Source organism: Entelurus aequoreus, linkage group LG09, assembly GCF_033978785.1.
Source record: "Entelurus aequoreus isolate RoL-2023_Sb linkage group LG09, RoL_Eaeq_v1.1, whole genome shotgun sequence".
Taxonomy (NCBI): Eukaryota; Metazoa; Chordata; class Actinopteri; order Syngnathiformes; family Syngnathidae; genus Entelurus; species Entelurus aequoreus.
In genome coordinates, this window is record NC_084739.1 from 33,331,655 (window position 1) to 33,355,377 (window position 23,723).

The following is a 23,723-nucleotide window of genomic DNA, read 5'->3' on the forward strand; positions in this document are numbered from 1 at the left end:
ACCTGAAAAGCTTCAAAAATTGGTCTCCTCAGTTCCCAAATGTTTACTGAGTGTTGTTAAAAGGAAAGGCGACTTTTTTGCAATGTGTTGCTGCCATTAAATTCCAAGTTAATGATTTGAAAAAAAAAAAAAAAAGTTTCTCAGTTCGAACATTAAATATCTTGTCTTTGCAGTCTATTCAATTGAATATAAGTTGAACGTTATTTGCAAATCATTGTATTCTGTTTTTAGTTACGATTTACTCAACGTGCAAACGTCACTGGTTTTAGGTTTTGTAAAAAAAATGGTGCGTTGATTCCGTAACAAAACATTGCATACGCACTAATCTCAAAATGTACATATGCAAAAACTCCCTCAAAAATCGGATCAATTAAAGCATACTTTGTAGACTTTTAGGCACTCTTCTGATGATAAATTATGGCCACACTAAAGACTTCCTTCAACATGGTGTTCTCCCACTTGTGTCCATAAATGGTCAATGCAAAACTGCTCATGAGTATGGTGATGAGTTCAAGTGATGGACTGACTGCCAATGAAGGAATGTAGCGATGACAAATCCAAAAAGGCGACATTTTCAGATTGGTGTTTATAACATAGCATAATTATTTTGGAGGGGATATATAACTTCATATCTAATTAAAACAACATTTAGAATGACAATATTTGACCAACATAGTATAAGATCCACCGGGACTGAGAACTGTTGCTAAACTTTTGAAGAACATGTTCATGTCTTAGCCTCCTGATTGCCAAGTCTTGGTCCAAATATTTTTTTATTTTGTCAAGTAAAGCAGACATTGCGTTGCATGACACAAGTAGTCAACATAAGCAATATTTAAACCTCTTTTGGGCAACTGATATACATACAAGATGATTGCAATATATCATTAGCACAATCAATATATATTTTTGTACAGTTGTTTATCCTATGAAACTATATGAGTGGAAATAATAATATTATGAGATTACATAGTGGTTGTGTGTATGCTGCGTAGCTTTGTGAAATCCAACCATTTGTACTCCAACCGTGTTATAAACTCCCAAAGTCTAAATGTATTAATATTTCAACATGATTTATTTAACAAAATATTGTGCTGCAATCTGTTTTTTTTGGTCTTTAGCCAGAAAAAGTAATGATTGACAGTGTGGCCACACACAAAGTAAAAGACCTCACAACCTATTCACAAAGTGCAATTCAAAATGAGTAAAATAAACAACACTTCAATGACCCACCACAGTACAGCTACATGTAAATAACTACATGAACACAGCACTATATTTAGATTAGTAGGCTCTAACAAATACACAATGTATCTAAGCTTAAAGGAAGGCTTGTATACTATGAAATGTGATGTGTTTTTTATGCAAGTATGACCTTTACTTCGGGCGTCGCTGATTCTGTCTGAAAAGTTTTGCGGAAGATTGCGTACGAAAACAAACCTTTTTCCGCGGTCAAGTTTTCTATGAATTCCAATGTTTGCAGAGAAAGTTACTTACAAACATTTCAACCCTAAAGACCCAACTTTTTTGTGCACAACAACTTTTTTAATGAGGCCTTTGGTCTGCCAGAGAATAAGAAGACGTGCCATGAGGGATTAGTATTTAGACCCCTTGTAAACACAAGGGGTGTACGGTAAATGTATTCATATTAGTTCATGCTCATAGACCTATATTAGTCAGATCTAGATTACATCTGAACGATCGTATTCAGAATTTTCGGCACGCAAACAAGTTGTACGGAATTTTCACACAGTGCAGTACGCTTTAAAAGTGAAAGACAGGACGTGTATCTGGTGTCAGATATTTACTCGTTAATCAAATGCAAGCAGCTCCTCTATTTGCAGGGGAACAAGATTCCGATTTGCAGGGCACCCCGACAAGCACGTGGAGTGTGTATTACCAACTCGATTATCTGAAATATGTTGACATATTGAATGTAAACATCTATCCAACATACAATTTGTTTGGTCTCATTTAACATAAATCTGCATTTTAAAATCTTTCTGTATGCAAGTGGAAAAATGTTTGGACACCATTTTTAGGAACTTACCTGCAACACATTGGATATGCCTGTATTAATGTATAACACCTGTAACTAGTTTTGGATATGGAACTTTCTGACAGAATGTAAGAAAATACTGAAAATGTATTTCTTTTGTCTCATGCATTTTCAACTAAAATAGTTATTCAACAAATTCAGCAATGAAAACTAACAAAAAGTTGACCTGACTATGAATAATTTTAGGCTTGACTGTACAAGTAAGTTTCAAATAGGAATGGATTATGCATGTTTGGTCGCTTAATTTCAAGCCTTCTTTTGCAGAGCAACACTGACACCCTCAGCTCTTGCAAGTTATTATTCTCATTTAGGTTCAATTAGAAAGTGCAATATTTTGGTGGAATGAGCTAACAGTGAGAGTAATCTTTCCTTAAGGGAGTGCATACTCAAAATGAAAATATTGGAGGGTGCAAATAACACATACGTTTCATCACAGCAGCAGAACAGCACATTTTGCTACACTAATTAACACACGCACACGCAATAACCACTATAAAAAATGAGTTAAATTCTATAGTCAGACGTCACTGTGAACAATAATGTGCATTACTTTACCTTTTGGGAAAATAACATATAATCTTTAAAGGCAGCAGCATGCAAACACAGCTGCCCACAAACAACAATGTTTGCACCATTACAAAAAACAAACATTACGAAATGTCAATCCTGCCCCAGCCACAGATGCGGGTAGACCGAAACAAGCAATAAATGACAAAATGGAAACTCTTCTGTCTTCTAACGATGCAGATGATCACAGTTCCACGGAAAAAAGGTTTATTTTCCGAACGTAATCCGTTCATCCTCATGCGTCAGTCGCCAGCTTGGCTTCATCATCATTAAGTGTGACTTCTGGCCCTCCTCCGTCCCCCTTGAACAACTCTTCCATCAGCTGCTCCCCCGCGGTACCTACCCGCGATGCCCAGAGAGCCGCTCCTTCTCGTAGGCCAAGCGAGCGCAGCAGCCGTGCGTACTCCAAAAACGCAGCCTCGATGAGTTTATGTGAAAAACACCAGGTCAAGGAAGACTTAATAGGTCACGATCAAACACATGTCAACTCATTGTGTAAACAAGCCTAAACATGCATTTTAAGACAATGAGTGATGACAATGCATTTTCTTGCTTAAAGATTAGCCAGATGTCAGAAAGTTTTATGAATTACAATTTACCTCCAAAGAAAAACTGTGCACTCAGACTAGTCTATTTATTTGTATTTGGCTTTGTCTCTGCTGTCACAAGTCTTGACATAAAAAGTAAAGAACAGCAGGATTAGACAGAAGGAAGCACATACAACGGTAACTCAACTTAAGAGTGCCCCAACTTAAAGAGTGTTTTGAGATAAGAGCTGTCTTTCGGCTAAGTGTTATACTTTAAAGGGGAATTGCACTTTTTCTAGAATTTTGCCTATAGTTCACAATCATTATGAAGGACATGGCAACAGATGGATTTTTAAAAATTGTATTCTAAATATTAAATAACCGTAAATAAAAGTCTGCTTAGAGCGTAGCCAATGGGAACTCCACTAGCGCAGACAAACCATTTATAGCGGCGCTGTGGTCACTTCCTGTATTACATCATCAGCTGATCAGCTGCTTCCTCCTTTCCCTGCTCCCAGTAGGTTTATTATAGATTATAAAGCATGCCTCTCTCCTGAAAAATAGATTGCTGAAGATATAACCCGACAATTTGGGACACTTCAATAGCCATTTAGGATCTGGAACTGGCGAGAACGACACCCCGTCTTTTCGCGAGGATTTTGAGACATTTTTCATCCAAATGGGAATATATGAACATCCTAGCAATCGGCATCCTAATGACAGCGGACCTTATACAGAAAGTGATGTTTTATTATGTGTGTTAGCTCTCATTAAGCTTGCAGTGAGCAGAAATCAGTGATGAACTAAAAAAAAGCAAACGTGATAGGTTTGTGAAAATAATGCGCCGTGTATGCTTAAAATGATCAAAATACGTACATACCGGTATTAAATGTAATTATAAATGTGCCCATTACTACATTACATATACAGTATACTTACATCATGTATGTAAAACCCTAATGGAGGTATTTGGATGTTTTTTTAGGGGCTCTACAGGCAGAATTGAACGGCTCCTATAGGTTCCATTGTAAGCAAATGTATAAAATATTTAGAATGCATTAAAAAAATCCATCCGTTGTCATGTCTTTCATAATGATTGTGAACGATAGGCAAAATTCCAAAAAAAGTGCAGTTCCCTTTTGAGTTACAAGCAAGACTTTGAGTTACAGGCATCCCGCCATTAGTTGGTGTATCAAATATCACAGTGAACCACGTAAGCTCTGACCAAAATATCTGGTCTTACTCAGCATTAGTACTTAGCATTAGCTTACAGCTAGAGATCGACATGACATAAGAAAGTGAGTGTGAAAGAAAGTGCTGAGCAGGAGAAGCGGGTGATATTCATTTAATTAATACAAATATTAATGAATACTGAGTTTGAGCTTAGCATTGCTAGTCTGCATGAAACTGAAGCAGAAGTCAGCTTTAGTGCCAACCAAGGACGTTAAAATAATATCTAAACGGCGGACATTTATTTATGAAAATACGGAAAAGCTGCTGATGGTGTGTTTGAAGGAAAAACAGCTCGAAGGACATACCGTAAAAGTTAAAGGTGAATGTACCTCATAAAACTATTGTAGTTGTTGGTAGTACATTGTATCATATTGTTTTTCGAACATTTATCTTAAAGTGTTTATATTTTTAAAAGGCATGTTACATGTTAAAATTGTTTTGTTTTAGGAGACAAAGCACAAATTAAAATTGATTTCAAATAATTGTAATGGGCGAAGATGATATTGGATGAGTGTTTTGTAAGTTAAGGTACACTGTATTTATAAATTATTACCGACCACAGGGGAAAGAGATGAGTGTTCTGTAAAAAAATAAAAATGGGAGAAAACCTCATACAAATGGGCGGGTTTTCCCACAAATAAAGTATTTTTTTAAGTAATAAGAAATCTGCAAATATGCAAGGCATACATGCTGAATATGCAGGGATCCACTTCTTAGATACTTAAGTTGTTGTATATTTATGTTGAAATTGTCTGCTAAGCTTTGATATCAGCTTCAACAATTGAGAAACCAAATAGCTCTCTGAAAAGCGCTCGCCCATCACAGAGAAGCCATAAAAAGTTACCGTAAAAGCTAAATCTCGGGTCCTTGGAGCAGCGTAATGGGTTTTCGAAAAGGATATTAGACGAGTCGTTGACCTCCATGACCCCGTATTTCAGACAGGCTTCGATAAAGAGGGCGGCGCTGTCGAAGTGCCTCATGCTGGCCGCGAGGCAGGAGGAGAAAGACACAGACAATTGTCAGAAAACAGCACTATGCCTCCTTTGATGTTAGTGACCCTGAAACATCCACCACAGTTGATGTTCCGATGCCTCCTGAATGTGCTTTAGAACATAAGGTGTCATAAAAGAGGATGAGATTACCAAGAAAAAAAATCAATACCAAGAAGCCATGACATAAAATAAGATATGTGGCCAAAATACAATCTTGATTCAAATTACTGATGGTGATTTCAAAAGGAAGAAAGACATTCTTAAAAAAAGCGGATAAGAAGCTGAAGTGTTCATATTACATTTTCCAGTTGCTTTTAGTCGCTTAAGATTTTGGTATATTAGATGGAATACTTTACCTTGAAATATTCCATCTATTATACCCAAAATTATGTCTAGTACGGTATATTCAACAAGAAGACATGATGAACCTTGTTATATTGTGCTCGTACAAAATTGTAGACAAAAATTATGATAAAGCCTCCTTCATACCTGTGCAGCATCTCTCCTACTTTGTTAAAGCAGCCCAAGGATAGCAGCACCAGAATGGCTTTAGACTTCTGATTGACCTGAGGGGAGCACAGATGCTCTGCCCATCGCTTCAGCACGTCTGAACTCTCTGCTGGGCTGAGACGCACCTGACAAAAGAGCCATGCGTAGGGCAATGAATCAACCTCGTGCAGCGAAACGGCATAGTATTTTGACAAACAGGGCAGTTCACATTATCCTACACGTGGTTGTGTATCCCAGCACAGAGATTGTGATAAAAGGTCAAACAATCTTAATTTGGCTCAGCACAAAATTGTATACATTTGCAGATACCCACTTCCTGCATATGGATGAATCTGATCATTAAGATTCATGCATTATTCACTTACAAGATAAGGAACATTGTGGAAAGATGCCCCCTTGCCCTCTAGAAAGATGCCTGTGCAGCAACATTTTAATGTGTTCCTCCTTGACCCGTAACCACCCCTCTCACTATAGGCTGTCAATATGACAACAACAACACAGCTTTTTATCAATGGATACTTATCTCGCGCACGCACAATCACACGCACGCGTGCACGCACGCAAAATTAGCCACAATGGGGCCAAAACAGTTTCCCAAAACAAAAGCCAGCACTTTCGTAAAGATGACAAAACACTATTAAATTAAAACAAACTTGTAGCAATGTACAAAGGTACCTGTCTCCTCTCTTCCTCCCTCTTCACTCATCGCTAACAAGTTTACACTTAAATAGAAAAGTGATGCTAAACGTTCATTTCTATGTACTTCGTATAGTTTTCTGCATGTACAACTTTAATAATTCTCAATAGCGTGTTTTGTGCTAATATTTTGGGAGTTCCAGAACAGATTAATTGGATTTGCATTATTTATTATGATAAAAATTGCCTGAGTGTTCGTACAATTCGGTCATAAAGCTGTTGGATTGGACTGTTGTGGATGTTTAGCTGCTATTCTGACCTCTTATATAAATATAGATACATATCATCTAACTACTGCTCACCCTCAACATATCTGATGTGTCCTACTGATGGACAGTGTTCTCAGTAAGTTACCTTAGCCAGCCAGGCGGCACGATTCCATTCCCCGTAGGTCTGCAGGTAGCGGCAAGCATCCGCAGCCTTGTCAATCAAACACAGCAGCTGCACCCCCTCTAGTAAAACAAAAGGGCATGTTGAAAAGTTATTTATGTGATGACAAGCGATGATGTCCTTCATAACTTTCTTTCAACGCTGTAAATTTGCCACAGTCTTGATGCACTATTTGGATGTGATCCAAAATGACATTTTTAAACAAGTGGCTGGTTTTTGTGAGTGGGTGAATGAGACACCACTCCTGTAATAGATACATTTCAATTAAATTAGCTTCAATTACATGCTTGAAGTTTTGCTGATTTAATTAAAGCTGTATGACATTCAATAGAACACACTGGCTTCTGCTTGCAGAGTACAAAAAGGTTCATACGAGGTACTAAAACCTACCAGCTAGCTTGCCATTGGCGATCATGTTAGTGGCCACAAGTTTGATGGTGGACTGGGAAGGACCAGATGAGGTGATTGTGGTCACCAAGCATGCCTTGAGTGAATCACAGTAGTAGCTGGGGTTGTCTGCACTCGTCTCCAACAATAATTGAACAGCGCGGTCCGTCTGAAAGCAAAACCAGAATGCACTAGAAGGTAATGTCTGAGGTTTTACCTGAGCTATGGCTGGAGCTCCTAAAAGGCAGGGAGTGATGACAAAACTATAGGGGGGATATTATGTTCATTATCATGCTTTTTATCTGGTGGAGATGAAGGCTCTGTGCTCTGGTCAGAGCTTTGTCGAGAGAGAAAGACAGATCCAATACACAGCCTGCTGATTGCAGCCTGTGATTAGAGCAGGAACAGTGAGAATGGGAGGTGACTACAATCACTGTGGGCTGAGATACAAGTGAGGAAAGAGGGAGCGGTTATCCTCCATCTTGATTCATTTGGTCCACACAGCACAGGTATCCTATTTAACCACATGACAATGTATGGGTACTGATTTCGGTACTTTTATAGGCATTGCCGCCGGTACTACCGAGTACCCATCCACCTAAAATCAAACAGTGCCATATTTTGATACCTTCGTTGCACGTGACGTCACGTCTTGTTGCAGCCTCGGCACCGGCTCAAGCACTTAGCTGGGAAACATGCAGTCAAGCACTCAAGAGCGGACTGCCTTCAAGTAATGTTACAATTTTGCATGTCAACAAAGCAAGAAAAAGGCGCTAGAAATGAGAGTAAGTCTCCACTTTTAGAGAGGCGCAAACTTAATGCTTGGATTTGCCATAGACATGCTCTCGATTAGCATTAGCAATTTTACATTTCAACACTTCCAAATTTTGTAATCAGAAATAACTACACGTTATAATCAAACAGCTGGTGTGTAATGAATACAGTATTTACAGTATAAACATTTTGTAACAGTGAAACAGATGATAAACGAATGAGTAAGGAACATTTGATTGGGAAAATAATGTGTTCGGGACTGCGAAGCTAAAGCAAGAACGATCCATACACCCACAACACATCTCATCTGCTTTTTTTGTATTGAACAACATCATCGATGTTGCTACATGAGAGGCTCTCTTTTTTACAGCCTCAAATTGTCTCCTTAATCATCAAGCTGAAAACAACAGCAAAGCAACTTTCTCACTTCACAATAAAAGTGCGGTAACAAAATAAAGGTTTCAAAAAAGTACTTTACACACGCAATATGCACTTAAAACACTTATTGATACATTCCCACAATTATTATGCTTTGACCTAAAATACTGGTCAAAATTGTCCAAAGATGTATTGCACCAGTAAATGTGAGAAAAAAATGAATTGTATTGTTTTTTATATTGCCATTGTTATTTCTATTATTCTTATTCTTTACTTGTTTTTGTTTATTTGTTACTAACTTCCATCCATTCATCCATTTTCTACCGCTTAGTCCCTTTGGGGTCGCGGGGGGCGCTGGAGCCTATCTCAGCTACAATCGGGCGGAAGGCAGGGTACACCCTGGACAAGTCGCCACCTCATCGCAGGGCCAACACAGATAGACAGACAACATTCACACTCACATTCACACACTAGGGCCAATTTAGTGTTGCCAATCAACCTATCCCCAGGTGCATGTCTTTGGAGGTGGGAGGAAGCCGGAGTACCCGGAGGGAACCCACGCAGTCACGGGGAGAACATGCAAACTCCACACAGAAAGATCCCGAGCCTGGGATTGAACCCAAGACTACTCAGGACCTTCGTATTGTGAGGCAGACGCACTAACCCCTCTGCCACCGTGCTGCCCTTGTTACTAACTTAAATCAGTTTTTTAATTATATTTAAAGTTGAGTTTCGGTGGGACAATAAATACTCATGTTTTCAAATTAATGAATATTTGTGTTATTAATCATGATTACAATATCAATCAAAATAATTGCGATTATTATTTTTACAACAATTGTCCAGCCCCTTTATGCAGTAGAAAAATAACATGTTTTCAAAATACTAGACCAGACTGTGTATGTATACAAAAAGGTAAAGTGGAATAGAAACCCTTTTGTGACAGAGCAGCACTTACCTGGCCAAGCAGAAGAAGCTGGTCAGCACATTTCTTAGTATGCTCATAACTGGAGCGCTTCACCTCCTGCAGGTGCACACGATCCAACTGGAATTTCTGAGGAGCAATAAAGTTATCAGTTCTTGCTCGCTATTTCCCAACAAGCCTTATCAAACAGAAAAAAGTAAAATACTTTTTAAAAAGAGCAAAACTTTTTCATGCGTTAAGGGCGTGACTGACTAAACAACAAAGATTAAGCTACAGGACATTAGCAGTGATTAGGAAGACCGAAATACCAAAGACGGAAGATAATTATACAGACACTGCATGAATACAGATTATTTCATATTCATTATGCAAGCTTTTAAATATTCAGGAGTTTCTAGGTTTAAGTGTCGCAGTCTGTATAATGGTGCATTATTTCCAAGATACCAGCGCATGTGCACTGATGAGATATTTTGTTGTTGTTTTGTGTAAAACATGAAAACAGAGATATATTTCAGAGTCAGAAAGCTCATTATATGCTTTTGACAGCTCGAAGAAAAATAGAAGAAAGGGAGCGTGTGTGTGTGTGTGTGGGGGAGGGGGGTGGGGCGTGGGGTGGCTCTAAGCAAACTGGTTTATACACTGTATATCAGACACAAAAGCTTTATTTTTCTTCATGTTGTTATGCTCAACTCTTTAGTGAGTCACAGCCCAGGGTGTACATCAAATGTGTTTAAAAGCTTCTGAACTGTGTACACTCTGTCGGAGTCTCAGATATTAGTAATTACAGCCACACTGCTGCCACAGCGGCTGTTTCATGACAGCATGAGCCAAACACAGTTACAGATTGTCCGTGTAGTTCTTTGAAACTTTTCCATTTGTAATCACTATGAGGCTCCTCATTAAAAAAGTGGTACAACTTTTAATAAAACAAAATGGTTTATTAAAATGTTTTTTACAGAAGAGCTTTCCTAGCTGAAATTAGAAAGTCAAATTACATTCTCATTCTTCAGTGTCATCTAAAAGCTTTTTCTCTTAATTTGTTAATCTTGCTTCATAAAATGTGAATGTGTCTTTTTATCTATTCTTTATGCAAGGTAAAGCCAGACGCTATTAGTCTAACCTTGCTTAATGCCTCTGAAATATTAAAAAAAAAAAATTATTTGAAAAATTAGTACTTTAATTTCAGTGAGAGCACGTGTCTGTAATAAGGTTTGAGGCTGAGCATAGAAACAACTGAAGTTGAAACATTTAAAATAGTATTTAGTCCAAAGGAAATCCACCACCACCAACAAGCTCCGAAATGCCGGACCGCCACGCTCCAAAGAAAACGGCACAAGCCCACAGGCGAACCGCCTCTAGACGAAGTTGAAAGCAAAATCGAGGCCGAGAAAACACCGGACGAAGCAACCCTGAGGACCCTCAACTCGGACACCGAAGTCCCAGCACACAGAAGGAGGAGAAAGAATAAAGACAGCGTTCTCCGCTCGGCTACTGTATGCCGTGTTACAGACACTGTCTTTTGTTAAATATTTAATATTTCAATGTTTTTACCAGCGACTAATTGACGTGTGCGGCCAATATATATACAAAATATAATTTGTCTAAAAATTAAGTGGGTGCGGCTTATATTTAGGTGCGCTCTATAGTCCGGAAATTATGGTTCTATTTTTTTTTTGTAAATGAAGTTCCTTATTGTCTGATGTGCACCAATAATAGTTCCAGCTTGTAGCCCTATTCCCGATCTCTACTGAACAACACCGGCACACTATTTTGGTCTTATTTATTTGCCAGTGTTCGTTAATGTATTTCATCGAGGAAGCAAAATCTGTGTGAAGCGGAGTGTTCCCTAACAGGACATTTGAACAACGGTAGATAGTTTTCAAGCTTTGGCTTTTTCTTTGGCACCATCGCTAGCCATGAACTCTGGTAGCCAAGCCTGGGCTGCACTGTATTTATTTATGGAATAAACGCTTGAAAATAGGCATTTGAACTTTCTTAACCCCCTTAATGGGTGCCATGTGGTTACTCAGTACTCCTCACTGACAAATGTTTCTTTACAAGAAAAACAGATTATAATTAATTAATTAATAAGTACAGTTGGTTTATGTGCTTACAAGTGCTCAAAGTATCCGGAAAGTATTCATAGCGCTTCAGTTTTTCCATATTTTGTTACAATAAAGCCTTATTCCAAAATGAAGATTAATTTTTGTCCTCAAATTTTACACGCAATACCCCATAAAGAGGTGGAATGAATGTGGAAAATGTTTTTTTTTAGAGCTTTTTGCAAAAGAATGAAAAATAAAAACTAAGAACTCACATGTACAAAAGTATTTACAGCCTTTGTTCAATACCTTGTTGATGCAACTTATAGCCTCAAGTCTTTTTTGTTATGCCACAAGCTTGGCACACCTATCTTTGGGCAGTTTTTCCCATTCCTCTTGCAGCACTTCTCAAGCTTCATCAGGTTTAATGGAAAGTGTCAGGGCACAGCCATTTTCAGATCTCTCCAGAGATGTTCAATTGGATTCAAGTCTGGGTTCTGGCTTGGCGACTCAAGGACATTTACACAGTTGTCCTGAAGCCATTCCTTTGATATCTTGGCTGTACGCATATGGTCGTTGTCCTGCTGAAAGAAAAACTGTCGCCCCAGTCTAAGTTCAAGAGCGCTTCAGAGCAGGTTTTTATCCAGGATGTGTCTGTACATTGCTGCATTCATCTTTCCCTCTATCCTGACTAGTCTCCCATTTCCTGCCGCTGAAAAACATCCCCACAGCATGATGCTTCTACTACCATGCATCACTATAGGGCAGGGGTCACCAACCTTTTTGAAACCAAGGGCTACTTCTTGGGTACTGATTAATGCGAAGGGCTACCAGTTAGATACACACTTAAATAAATTGCCAGAAGTAGCCAATTTGCTCAATTTACCTTTAACTCTGTTATTATTAATAATTAATGATATTTATCTTTGTGGAAACACTGATCATCTTAATGATTTCTCACAATAAATATATATAGAAACAGATAAATATCAATATGCAACACTTTATTTTTTATATTTTCTCTAAGTGCACATTTTTCAAATTGAACATTTTCAAATGATCACTTCTAAGACAGTCTTGTGAAATCACAATATCCCATTTTAACTAGATAGCCACTAACATTTTTTAACAAGTCATGAATTACTTTGCACCATGTTTGTACAAATAATAACTCATGTAAAATACAAAAGTAAACTCTCAAATTTTTAAATCATGTCACACTTTGAACTGGACACCAAATCTGTTATCTGTTTCTTTGTCAGTTAGTGGGAAGCCTGGCATTGCATGCTGTTAACTAGTGTGTTGTACTCTGGTGTGTAACTTGACACTGCAACTCTGAGTGAGTCTTGCAGATCTGCATCAGTGAGGCGTGTTCTGTGTTTGTTCTTGATGAAGTTCATGTCAGAAAAGGCTGATTCACAAAGATAAGATTTTTCCTCATTGTTTGCGGAACCTTCTTAATCTTTTGGACATATTTTCACAGCAATCTGGCCTTAAGCTTAATTATGATAAATGTAAAATGTTAAGGATCGGAAATCTAAAGGGAACGTCCTTTCGAATGGAATGCAAAGTGCCTGTTTTGTGGACAGATGGACCAGTTAACATACTTGGTGTTTTTGTCCCAGAAAATCTGGAAGATCTAGGCTCAGTAAATTATGATAATCGACTAAGAAAGCTGGACAAAATTATGCAATTATGGAAAGGGCAATCCCTAACCTTGTATGGTAAAATGTCTATTGCCAACTCGTTAATTATTCCTCAATTTATTTATTTGTTTTTGTCATTACCAGCTCCATCACAAAACTTTTTTAAGATTTATGAGCGGAGGGTCTTCGATTTTGTCTGGAACGGCAAACCAGAAAAGATTAAAAGAAAGGTTTTGTACAAAGAGTATGAATATGGGGGCCCGGAACTTCTCAACCTTGAAGCTATGTGTCTGTCTTTAAAAGCATCAATTGTTCCAAAGATGTATTTAAACATTGAGTGGTACACAAATGTCCTGTTGGACAAAAAACATGTACTGTATCAAAAGAAATTGTATCCTTTTTTACAAGTGATCCCCTCCCAGAGAGTCTGCTGGGAAACATGGCGGGGTTCATAAAGGAAACAATCCACCCATAGTGGTGTTTTCAATTTTATGTGCCAGAAAAAAGAGACGATATTTTGCAGCAGTTAATATGGATGAACTCTAATATTGTAATAGATGGAAAGCCTTTCTTTTGGAAAAATATGTTTGAAAGAGGAATCATTTTTGTCAATGATATTATCAATGAGAATGGTAAAATTATGAAGTATGATGAATTTAGAGCTATGTATGGTGATGCTTGCTCAAGCTTTTCATTTTATCAACTAACTGGAGTAATTGGGAAAAGATGGAAACAAATAATTAATTATGGAACTACTAAATTATTAGTTTGTAAACCTCTAATAAGAAATTCTAGTTGGCAAAAAGGAACTAAAATAAATAGAAAAATGGAAAATGGGAGGACTTTTTTGACTGCCCGTTGCCATGGGATGCCATATTCAAACTAATCTATAAAACCACTATCGATGTGCAAAATCGTTATTTTCAAATTACAATTATTTATAACTTCTTACCCACAGGGAAAATGTTAAAATTATGGAATATGACAGAGTCAGATGATTGCCGATTTTGTTGTCAGGAGCCTGAATCCACCCTGCATTTGTTTTGGTATTGTCATATTGTGTCTTTGTTTTGGGTGGAAGTTGAAAAAATGTGTTTAAGGATTGGTTTGTTTATGAAGCTTAATGTGGTTTCTGTTATTTTAGGAGAGTTCATTGACAATCATGATTTAGTCAATTTAATTATAGTACTCGGTAAAATGTTTATTTTTAAGGCCAAAAACAGATATTCACTTAGTATTACTTTCTTTAAAACATTTATTCAGTATTTTCTAACTTTAGAAAGTTACATGGTTGAAAACGATAATGATGCCAAAAAACATTTAAAAAAAGATGAGAAATCCTCAAAGGCTTATTTTGAAAGTATAATTATGTTTATAGATTATATGATATCTGTTGTTGTGTTCCCTAATTTGAGTGACCTGGACATAATCTGGACTGTACATAAATGCTTATTTTGAAAATGTAATTTTGTTTATAAATTATACGCAATCTGTTGTGTTCCCTAATTTTTTTCTGTGTAGATGAATGAAGGTGTGTGCTGCTGAGTCCGACTTGGACATTATGTGGACTGGGCCTAGTTTAAAAAACCCTTTAAACAAATCTAATTTCATTGACAACCTGGGGCCGTACTTATCAAGCTTCTTAGAATTACTCCTAAGAAGTCTGCTAAGAGTTGACTTAAGAGTAAATAAATTATTCGCTGAAAGCTGCACTTAAAAGTTAGTTATCAAGCGTCTTACTCACACTTTCAGCGAAGTGTAGGACTGAATCTTAAGTGTCACACTCAGAGCTGAATTACGACATTACTATGTGCCGTAAACGGAATTTTAGGTGACGTCATTTCTGTGTCCATAGAAATGACCAATCACGGAAGGGAATCCGTTGTCTAAGAATAAAGGAATATCTTGGAAATATTTAAGTGGACAATGGGAGTGTATATTTTGACAATAAACTACAAAATAATACAAAACAAACTAGTCCCCGCCGGCACTCACGCTACCGCTCCCTCTCTTCTATCGCCCACACACTCACTGACGTCACTCACCTCACGGCCACACACATACGCTACTGTCATAACATTTTCTTTCCAATTCATTAATTAGGCAACTAATTTGAAACTGGTGTGGGTGGCTCTATATATACTAGCCCACTGCAGCCACATGCAGAAATCAACAAGGAATCGAAAAATATTAAATCTGTGACAAAAATAATATCCGCTCTGTCTAAACGATACCGTTTGATCAGCTGCTCGTCATCAAAAAAAACAAAAACATTGTTCCGTTCCCTGAACGTTCGTGCACGTCCCTCTCGCCTCAGTGCCATCCCCTGCTGGCAACTCCTAACCACTTAAGACACCTCTGAAGGTCTCTTAAATATCGTGGAGAGTAGGAGTGATTGTTAGACTTAAGAACGTTGATAAAAAGCTTTTATTCTTAAGTTTGAGAGTAGGACTAAATTTCGCAAATTCTCAGGACTTAAGTGTAAAATGGCACTCTAAGAACCTTGGACCAGCAGCCTATACAATCATGTGTGCTTCAGGGACTGTGTCCCTTGCAGATGTGTTGTCTATGTTGTGGGAACCAGAATATTGGTAGCAGAAAGAAATAACCCCTTTTGTGTGAGTGGGTGTGGATGAGTGTGCATGGGGGAGGTTGTTTGGGTTGATGCACTGATTGAAAGTGTATCTTGTGTTTTTTCTATGTAGATTTAATTTAAAAAAAAAAAAAAAAAAAAAAAAAATTTTTTTTTTTTTTTTTTTTTTTTTTTAAGAACAGGCCCGCGGGCGACTTATCTGGTCCTTACGGGCGACCTGGTGCCCGCGGGCACCGCGTTGGTGACCCCTGCTGTAGGGGTTGTATTGGCCTGGTGTAGAGCAGTGTCTGGTTTCCTCCAAACATGACGCCTTGATGGCATTCATGCCAAATAATTCAATCTTTGTCTCATCAGACCAGAGAACCTTGTTTCTCATGGTCTGAGAGTATTTCAGGCACTAAGGAATGGCTTCCGTCTGGCCACTCTACTATACAGGCCTGATTGGTGGATTGCTGCAGAGATGGTTGTCCCTCTGTAAGGTTCTCCTCTCTCCACAGAGGAATGTTGTAACTCTAAAAGAGTGACCACCGGGTTCTTGGTCATCTCCCTGACTTGGACCCTTCTCCCCCAATCACTCAGTTTAAAAGGCTGGCCAGCTCCAGGAATAGTCCTGGTGGTTCCAAATGTCTTCCATTTACAAATGTTGGAGACCCCTGTGCTTATTGGGACCTTCAAGAAGAGCAAATATTTATCTGTACTCTCCCCCTGATTTATGCCTTGAGAAAATCCTGTGTCAGAAGTCCACAAACAATTCCTTCAACTTCATGCTTGGTTTGTGCTCTGCCATGCACTGTCAAGTGTGGGACCTTCTTTATAGATAGGTGTGTGCATGTCCAAGTCATGTCCAATCAAGTCCAACACAGTTTGAAACTAAACGCTTTTGAGCTTCATGGCTGTGACAGTTTGACCCCACACTGTCACTGTTTGACCTTTGGACTTCCTCACAAACCGTGCACATTTGTTGGGAAGCTCAACATGGACAAACTACAAACTTTCAATCTTGTTAGCTAGTGAAAAGCATGTGCTCAACAAACAAATTGTTACCTGTCACCCACCATGGCTCTGAACAGTTGACTAAAAGAGTCAGGGTGGGGTTGAGGGCGTTATATAGGTGAACACACCTGCATTCACTAATTAGGCCAAATTTGGGTCGAACCATGATTATCAAAAGCTGGGTATTACAGAAGGACACTGGACATTTGAAAGTTGTGTTGCTTAAAGCCTGAATATACTGTGTACAAAAATGACTGCTCTACACATGCAAAAGTACTATGTGAATACTTTTTAGACATGTGATGGTTATTTATGGTGTAATTTGCAAAATAACTGTTTTCTTAATTCCCCCTGTCAAATTGGTCCCAGCTAGTGGGCGAAGCTATGGGCTATTTAAGTTGGAAAATGCAGTTTTTTTGACAGTCTGCTGTTGGTCACTGCCAGAGGAGGTTCTCTGTCCTGAGCAGGAGTTTCGGTCTCCATGCATCATCTACTGAGATTGTAGGTGCTTTGTTTTCCTGTCATTGTTCACCTTTTGACTTTTTTTTGGGATTTCAATAAATGTTTGTAAACTGTTACCAACTGCGTGCCTTGCCATCCTTGATTTGAAAATCCGGTTTTGCAAAGGTTACATTACCTTCACCCGAGGCGGGGTGTGACAATGGCAAAAGCTGTGAATACTTACAGTTAGGTCCATAAATATTTGGACATTGACACAATTTTCAGTATTCCAGCTCTGTACAACACCACAATGGATTTGAAATGAAACAATCAAGATGTGCTTTAAATGCAGACTTTGAGCTTTAATTTGAGGGTATTTACAACCCAATCAGGTGAACGGTGTAGGAATTACAACACATTTTATATGTGCCTTCCACTTTTTAAGGGACCAAAAGTAATTGGACAAACTAATATAATCATAAATACAATTGTCAATTTTTAATACTTTGTTGCAAATCCTTTGTAGTCAGTGACAGCCTCAAGTGTGGAACCCATAGACATCATCAGACACTGGGTTTGGTCCCTGGTGATGCTCTGCCGGGCCTCCGCTGCAGCTGTCTTCACTTCCTGCTTGTTTTTAGGGCATTTTTCCTTCAGTTTTTTCTTCAGCAAGTGAAATTCATGCTCAATGGGATTCAGGTCAGGTGATTGACTTGGCCATTGCACAACATTCTACTTCTTTGCCTTAAAAAACTATTTGGTTGCTTTTGCAGTATGCTTCGGGTCAGTGTCCATCTCCATTGTGAAGCGCCGTCCAATGACTTTTGAAGCATTTGGCTGAATATGAGCAGATAATATTGCCCCAAACACTTCACAATTCATTCTGCTGCTTTTGTCAGCTGTCACATCATCAATAAATATAAGAGAACCAGTTCCACTGGCAACCATACATGCCACTACCACCACCATGCTTCACTGATGAGGTGCTATGCTTTGGATCTTGAGCAGTTCCTTCCCTCCTCCATACTCTTCTCTTTCCATCATTCTGCTACAAGTTGATCTTTGTATCATCTGTCAATAAGATGTTCCAGAACTGTACAGGCTCTTTTACATGTTTCTTGGCAAACTCTAATCTGGCCTTCCTGTTTTTGAGGCTCACCAATGGTTTACACCTTGTGATGAAACCTCTGTATTTCCTCTGGTGAAGTCTTCTCTTAATTGTTGATTTGGACACAGATACACCGACCTCCTGGAGACTTTTCTTCATCTGGCCAACTGTTGTGAAGGGCTTTTTCTTGATAAGGGAAAGGATTTGTCTGTCATCCACCACACCTGTTTTCCCTGGTCTTCCATGTCTTTTGGTGTTGCTGAGCTCAGCAGTGTGTTCTCTCTTTTTAAGAATGTACCAAACAGTTGATTTGGCCACACCTCATGTTTTTGCTATCTATCTGATGGCTTTGTTTTGATTTTTCAGCCTAATGATGGCTTGCTTCACTGATAGTGATAGCTCTTTGGACTTCATATTGAGAGATCACCTCCCCAGATTCCAAATTAATATACCACACTTGAAATGCCATCTAGGCCTTTTATCTGCTCTTTGTAAATGAAATAAAAGGGAAAAAAAACAAGGGAATAACACAAACGTGGCCATGGAACAGCTGAGTAGCCAATTGTCCAATTGCTTTTGGTCCCTTAAAAAGTGGAAGGCACATATAAAATGTGTTGTAAATACCCTCAAATTAAAGCCCAAAGTCTGCACTTAAAGCACATCTTGATTGTTTCATTTCAAATCCATTGTGGTGTTGTACAGAGCTGGAATACTGAACATTGTGTCAATGTCCAAATATGTATGGACCTAACTGTATGTACATGTGGAAAGATAAACTTTTTTACATTGTCATTATGTAAAAAGGTAAAAAAATAATGTATTTCATTTTTAAATAAGGCTGTAACAAACCGTGGAAACAGTGAAGCGCTGTGAATACTTTTCAGATTCACTTTATGCCTTATCTACAGGCATAGAAATATATGATGACATTGTTTTTTTGCGATTCACAATTTAGTCAAACCAGTGAGCTAATGAATGGATGAAGATTATAATATGAGTAATGTAGTGAATAAGTTCAATAGTTTTTTTGTAAATGTTGGTCTTAAGTTTTCTAAAGTGGGCTGGCTCAAGGTGGAGGACAGAGTTAAACAACTTGCACTGAGCCTAGTCTATAAAATCCACTACACCTCCCTGATACCGAAGTACATGTCAAACTACTTCCTTAACGTAAATGACCGCCATAACCACAACACCAGGGGGAGCTCCACTAACCACGTTAAACCCAGATTCCGAACTAACAAAGGTCTTAATTTCTCTTTCTATGCCACATCAATGTGGAATGCGCTCCCAACAGGTATAAAAGAAAGGGCATCTCTATCCTCCTTCAAAACCGCAATAAAAGTTCACCTCCAGGCAGCTACAACCCTAAATTAACACCTTCCCCGGATTGCTAATAATCAAATGCAGATACTTTTTCTTATGCCTTCTGATCTCTCTCTCTCTCTCTCTCTCTCTCTCTCTCTCTGTCCACTACTTGCTGTCCATATCCTACCCCCCCGCCCCCCTCCACACCCCTGATTGTAAATAATGTAAATAATTCAATGTGATTATCTTGTGTGATGACTGTATTATGATGATAGTATATATGATAGTATATATCTGTATCATGAATCAATTTAAGTGGACCCCGACTTAAACAAGTTGAAAAACTTATTCGGGTGTTACCATTTAGTGGTCAATTGTACGGAATATGTACTTCACTGTGCAACCTACTAATAAAAGTCTCAATCAATCAAAAAAAACTGTTGATATCCCAGACAATGGAGTTACAAAATCAACTATTGAACAGAATTATTCGTCATTCTTCCTCTCAGCTACAAATGAGCAGGAAGTGACAAACATTGTGCGGAAGTGTAAAAGTAAGCGCTCCACTGACTGCCATGATATCAACATAATATTGGTTCAAAAGGTTATACTGAATATTGTAAAACCCTTAACTTACCGGTATATATGTAACCTATCATTCCAGACTGGCTGCTTTCCAAGTCAAATGAAAATCGCTAAGGTAACTCCGCTCTTCAAAAGTGACAGCAAACACGTTTTCACCAATTACAGACCAATCTCTCTTTTGCCTCAATTCTCAAAAATCTTAAGAGAAACTATTTAACTCTCGACTTGAATCTTTTCTTGAGAAGCATCATATAATCAATGACGGTCAGTATGGCTTTAGGTCCAAACGAACAACCTCAATGGCGATAACTGAAGCTATTGAAGAAATTACTAATGCACTGGAGCATAACAGATATGCAGTTGGTATCTTTATTGATCTAAAAAAAGCCTTTGATACCATTAATCATTCAATTCTACTAAATAAAATGGAAAGATATGGAATTAAAAATGGGACCCATTACCTCCCTGCTTGGCAGTCAGCATCAAGGGTTGGAATTGGGGGTTAAATCACCAAAAATGATTCCCGGGCGCGGCACCGCTGCTGCCCACTGCTCCCCTCAGCATCCCCTTGATCACCCCAGGGGGGTGATCAAGGGGATGGGTCAAATGCAGAGGAAAAATTGCACCACACCTAGTGTGTGTGACAATCATTGGTACTTTAACTTTAATTAGGGGGCTGGCTGATTACTGGTTAAAAAGTTATTTAACAGGGAGGGTAAAGTTTGTAAAAATGGGTCAATTTTTATCTGATACTCTTGGCATTGCTTGTGGTGTCCCCCTAGGGTCCGTGTTGGGGCCAAAACTATTTAATGTATGTATTAATGATATGTTTAATACATCCAAAGTACTGAAATTTATACTATTTGCAGACGACACAAATATATTCTACAGTAGTGATGACTATAATGACCTCATGAACAGAAAATAAGTATTGATGGTACCCAAATTGAAATCGTAAATGAAAATACATTTTTGGGAGTAATAATTGATAGTAAACTATCATGGAAACCTCATGTCAGACACACTAAAACAAAAATCTCCAAAAGCCTCAATTATAAACAAAGCACAACTATACCTCAATGGAAATGCACTCCGTACTCTATACTGCACCTTGGTACTGCCATATCTTACATACTGTGTTGAAGTATGGGGGAATACTTACCACAACACAATTCATCCTCTGATCATATTACAGAAAAGAGCAGTGTGGATCATTCACAACGTTGGTTATTTAGAACATACTCATAATCTGTTTATGCAATCAAAGTTGCTCAAATTTGATGACCTTGTTAAATATAATACATTAATAATCTTATATAAAGCATTTAACAAATTATTGCCGCCTAATCTACAACGTTTTTTTATAAGACGAGTGCAGGCTCATAACTTGAGAGGCTTTGGATATTTCTCATTGCCGAGAGCTCAAACCACTCGTAAACGTTTCTGTGTGTCTGTATGCGGAGTAAAACTATGGAACAAACTGGACTTACTACACAAGCAATGCCAAACTATTAATCGATTTAAACTATTATACAAACATCGGGTCTGGTTCAAATATAGAGATGAGAGTCTTTAATTTCACCTGCTGTTGTACTCTGTCTCAAAGTGTTAACATGTGCACAATGTTTCCTTACCATTATTGCTATGTTGTCTATTACCATTGTTGGTATTTTGTCTATTACCATTGTTGGTATATTCATTCTTCCTACATTGTTGATACAAATTATTGTTACAGTGTAATAATTATTGTTACCTGTGGTAATGCCACTATGATACAACATTTGTATTATAATCCTTAAACAAAGTAACAGTGAAACACATGTGAATAATCACTGAATGGAGAACTGGGGGTGGGATTAAATAAATGATCTTCTTCCCACTCCCTTTCAGGCAAAACTGGACAATCATGCATTACATACTATAAATTACCTTTTGCACTATATTAATTTATATTATTATGTGTTGTCAACTTTGTACTTTTTTTTAAAAATTATTATCATTATCATTTGTTTTATGTCATTGCCTGAAATAAATAAATAAATGAAAAAAATGAAAAATTATTCCATTATTTAGTCAATGTTTTTGCTATAGTACACTTACTGATTATATTGATCTGAGGTCAAATAAAGAAAGAACATTCTTCTCTCTTTTCACTGACCTGGAAATAGGAGCTCTCACACAGCACGTCATTGCAGATGTCTAGGTGATTCTGAGGAGACTGCTGGGCTAAATCACTTTGAACCTGGCCCTCCGCTGTGGCTACACTGAGCTGACGAGCCTGGGCAAATGACTGGAGGTAGTGTGAAGCCACAGTCCAAAAGTGAAGGTCAGACTCGTCTCCAAACAGCCTGCGGTGAGCCACAACATGGTATCAGTCTGAATCAGCATGCCGTGTTGTCTTTGTAGTTGTAGCTCTCTAATGACTCAATTTCTTGCATCTTGCAGTCCGCAATTTTTTCTCTGCGCAATCTGCCCGCCACTTTCACCAACCACATTCTCCTGTTATTTATTTTTTTAAGCACTTTCCTTGTCCTATAGCATATTAGCCCTGACACACATCTGTTGCTAGGTTACCAAACCACATGAACAATGGCCTGACAACAGATGCAGAGAGATTACACATTCATGAGTACTGTGAAAGCATACTCTCATCATTTACAATGCCAGAAGTTTCCTTTTTTTCGTTCCAAGTTAATTGTGACACTAACATGGGAGTTGCTATGTAGCGATTGTTCCAGATTCGCTGAAGCAAATTACAGTTGGAGCAGACATGAGAGCAGAGTTGCAGACACCTGCTGTCATGTGATATTTCTCTGTGGGGATGCAATACACTGATGTGCAATTAGACAAAGTACATTTTGGCAGATTAAAGTAAATAATTGGCCTGCTCTTATGACTAATAATGGGCATAATACTTGAGTATTTGATTAATTGATTAGGAAAAATTATGTTGATTGCGTAAAATTAATTGGTGATGAGTGCTCGCTCACTTGATGTAACTTAAGCAAAATGAAGTGCATCACTCACTGCAACCAGCAGCGTTGTTGTTGATATAATTTGTATTTAGTTTGTGGCCAGAGTAGCAATGTTTTGTTGCTTTTGTGGTAAATTATTTCATGTTTTATTAACTATAAATAGTGGTACATATTTTATTTTTGAAATCAATTATGTGACAAAAATGCATCTAAAATATATATTTTTTTAAATTCAATTTTTTTTCTCACATTCTTTATCAAAGTACTGGCACCAGTGACTTTTTCTTGCCCCATGGTTGGTTATTTTACAGCCATACTCAAATATTAACAGAGGCACAGTCTGTCTAAAAGGCTATTTTAACATTTCACGGCGCTTGACACAAAGAAAAGAGACTAAACATGTTTTTCATCGTACTGTGTGCGTTTTATGAACAAAATAAACCACACACACACCATAAAAAATATTCAAGGATTCCCTGATTGGAATTTGTCTATAATGTCCTGACCTAACGGGGGTGTCCAAACTTTTTCCAACTAGGGCCACATACACAAAAAATTAAGTATGTGGGGCTCACTTTGATACATTTTGCGGATTAA

At 38.1% G+C, this 23,723-nt stretch overlaps 1 protein-coding gene across 1 annotated transcript in view; it reads right to left on the reverse strand.

Moving 5' to 3' along the window:
- Window positions 1-212: 212 nt before the first annotated feature.
- wdr11 (WD repeat domain 11) overlaps window positions 213-23,723 on the reverse strand; it is a 114,263-nt gene continuing 90,752 nt past the window's right edge. The window contains exons 23-29 of the mRNA XM_062058622.1: window positions 22,310-22,499; window positions 9,472-9,567; window positions 7,365-7,530; window positions 6,939-7,036; window positions 5,868-6,013; window positions 5,285-5,367; window positions 213-3,055 (exon numbers count right to left, since the gene is read on the reverse strand). Coding sequence (XP_061914606.1) covers window positions 2,862-3,055; window positions 5,285-5,367; window positions 5,868-6,013; window positions 6,939-7,036; window positions 7,365-7,530; window positions 9,472-9,567; window positions 22,310-22,499 — 973 coding nt within the window. The 3' untranslated portion in view covers window positions 213-2,861. The remainder of the gene's footprint in view (window positions 3,056-5,284; window positions 5,368-5,867; window positions 6,014-6,938; window positions 7,037-7,364; window positions 7,531-9,471; window positions 9,568-22,309; window positions 22,500-23,723) is intronic.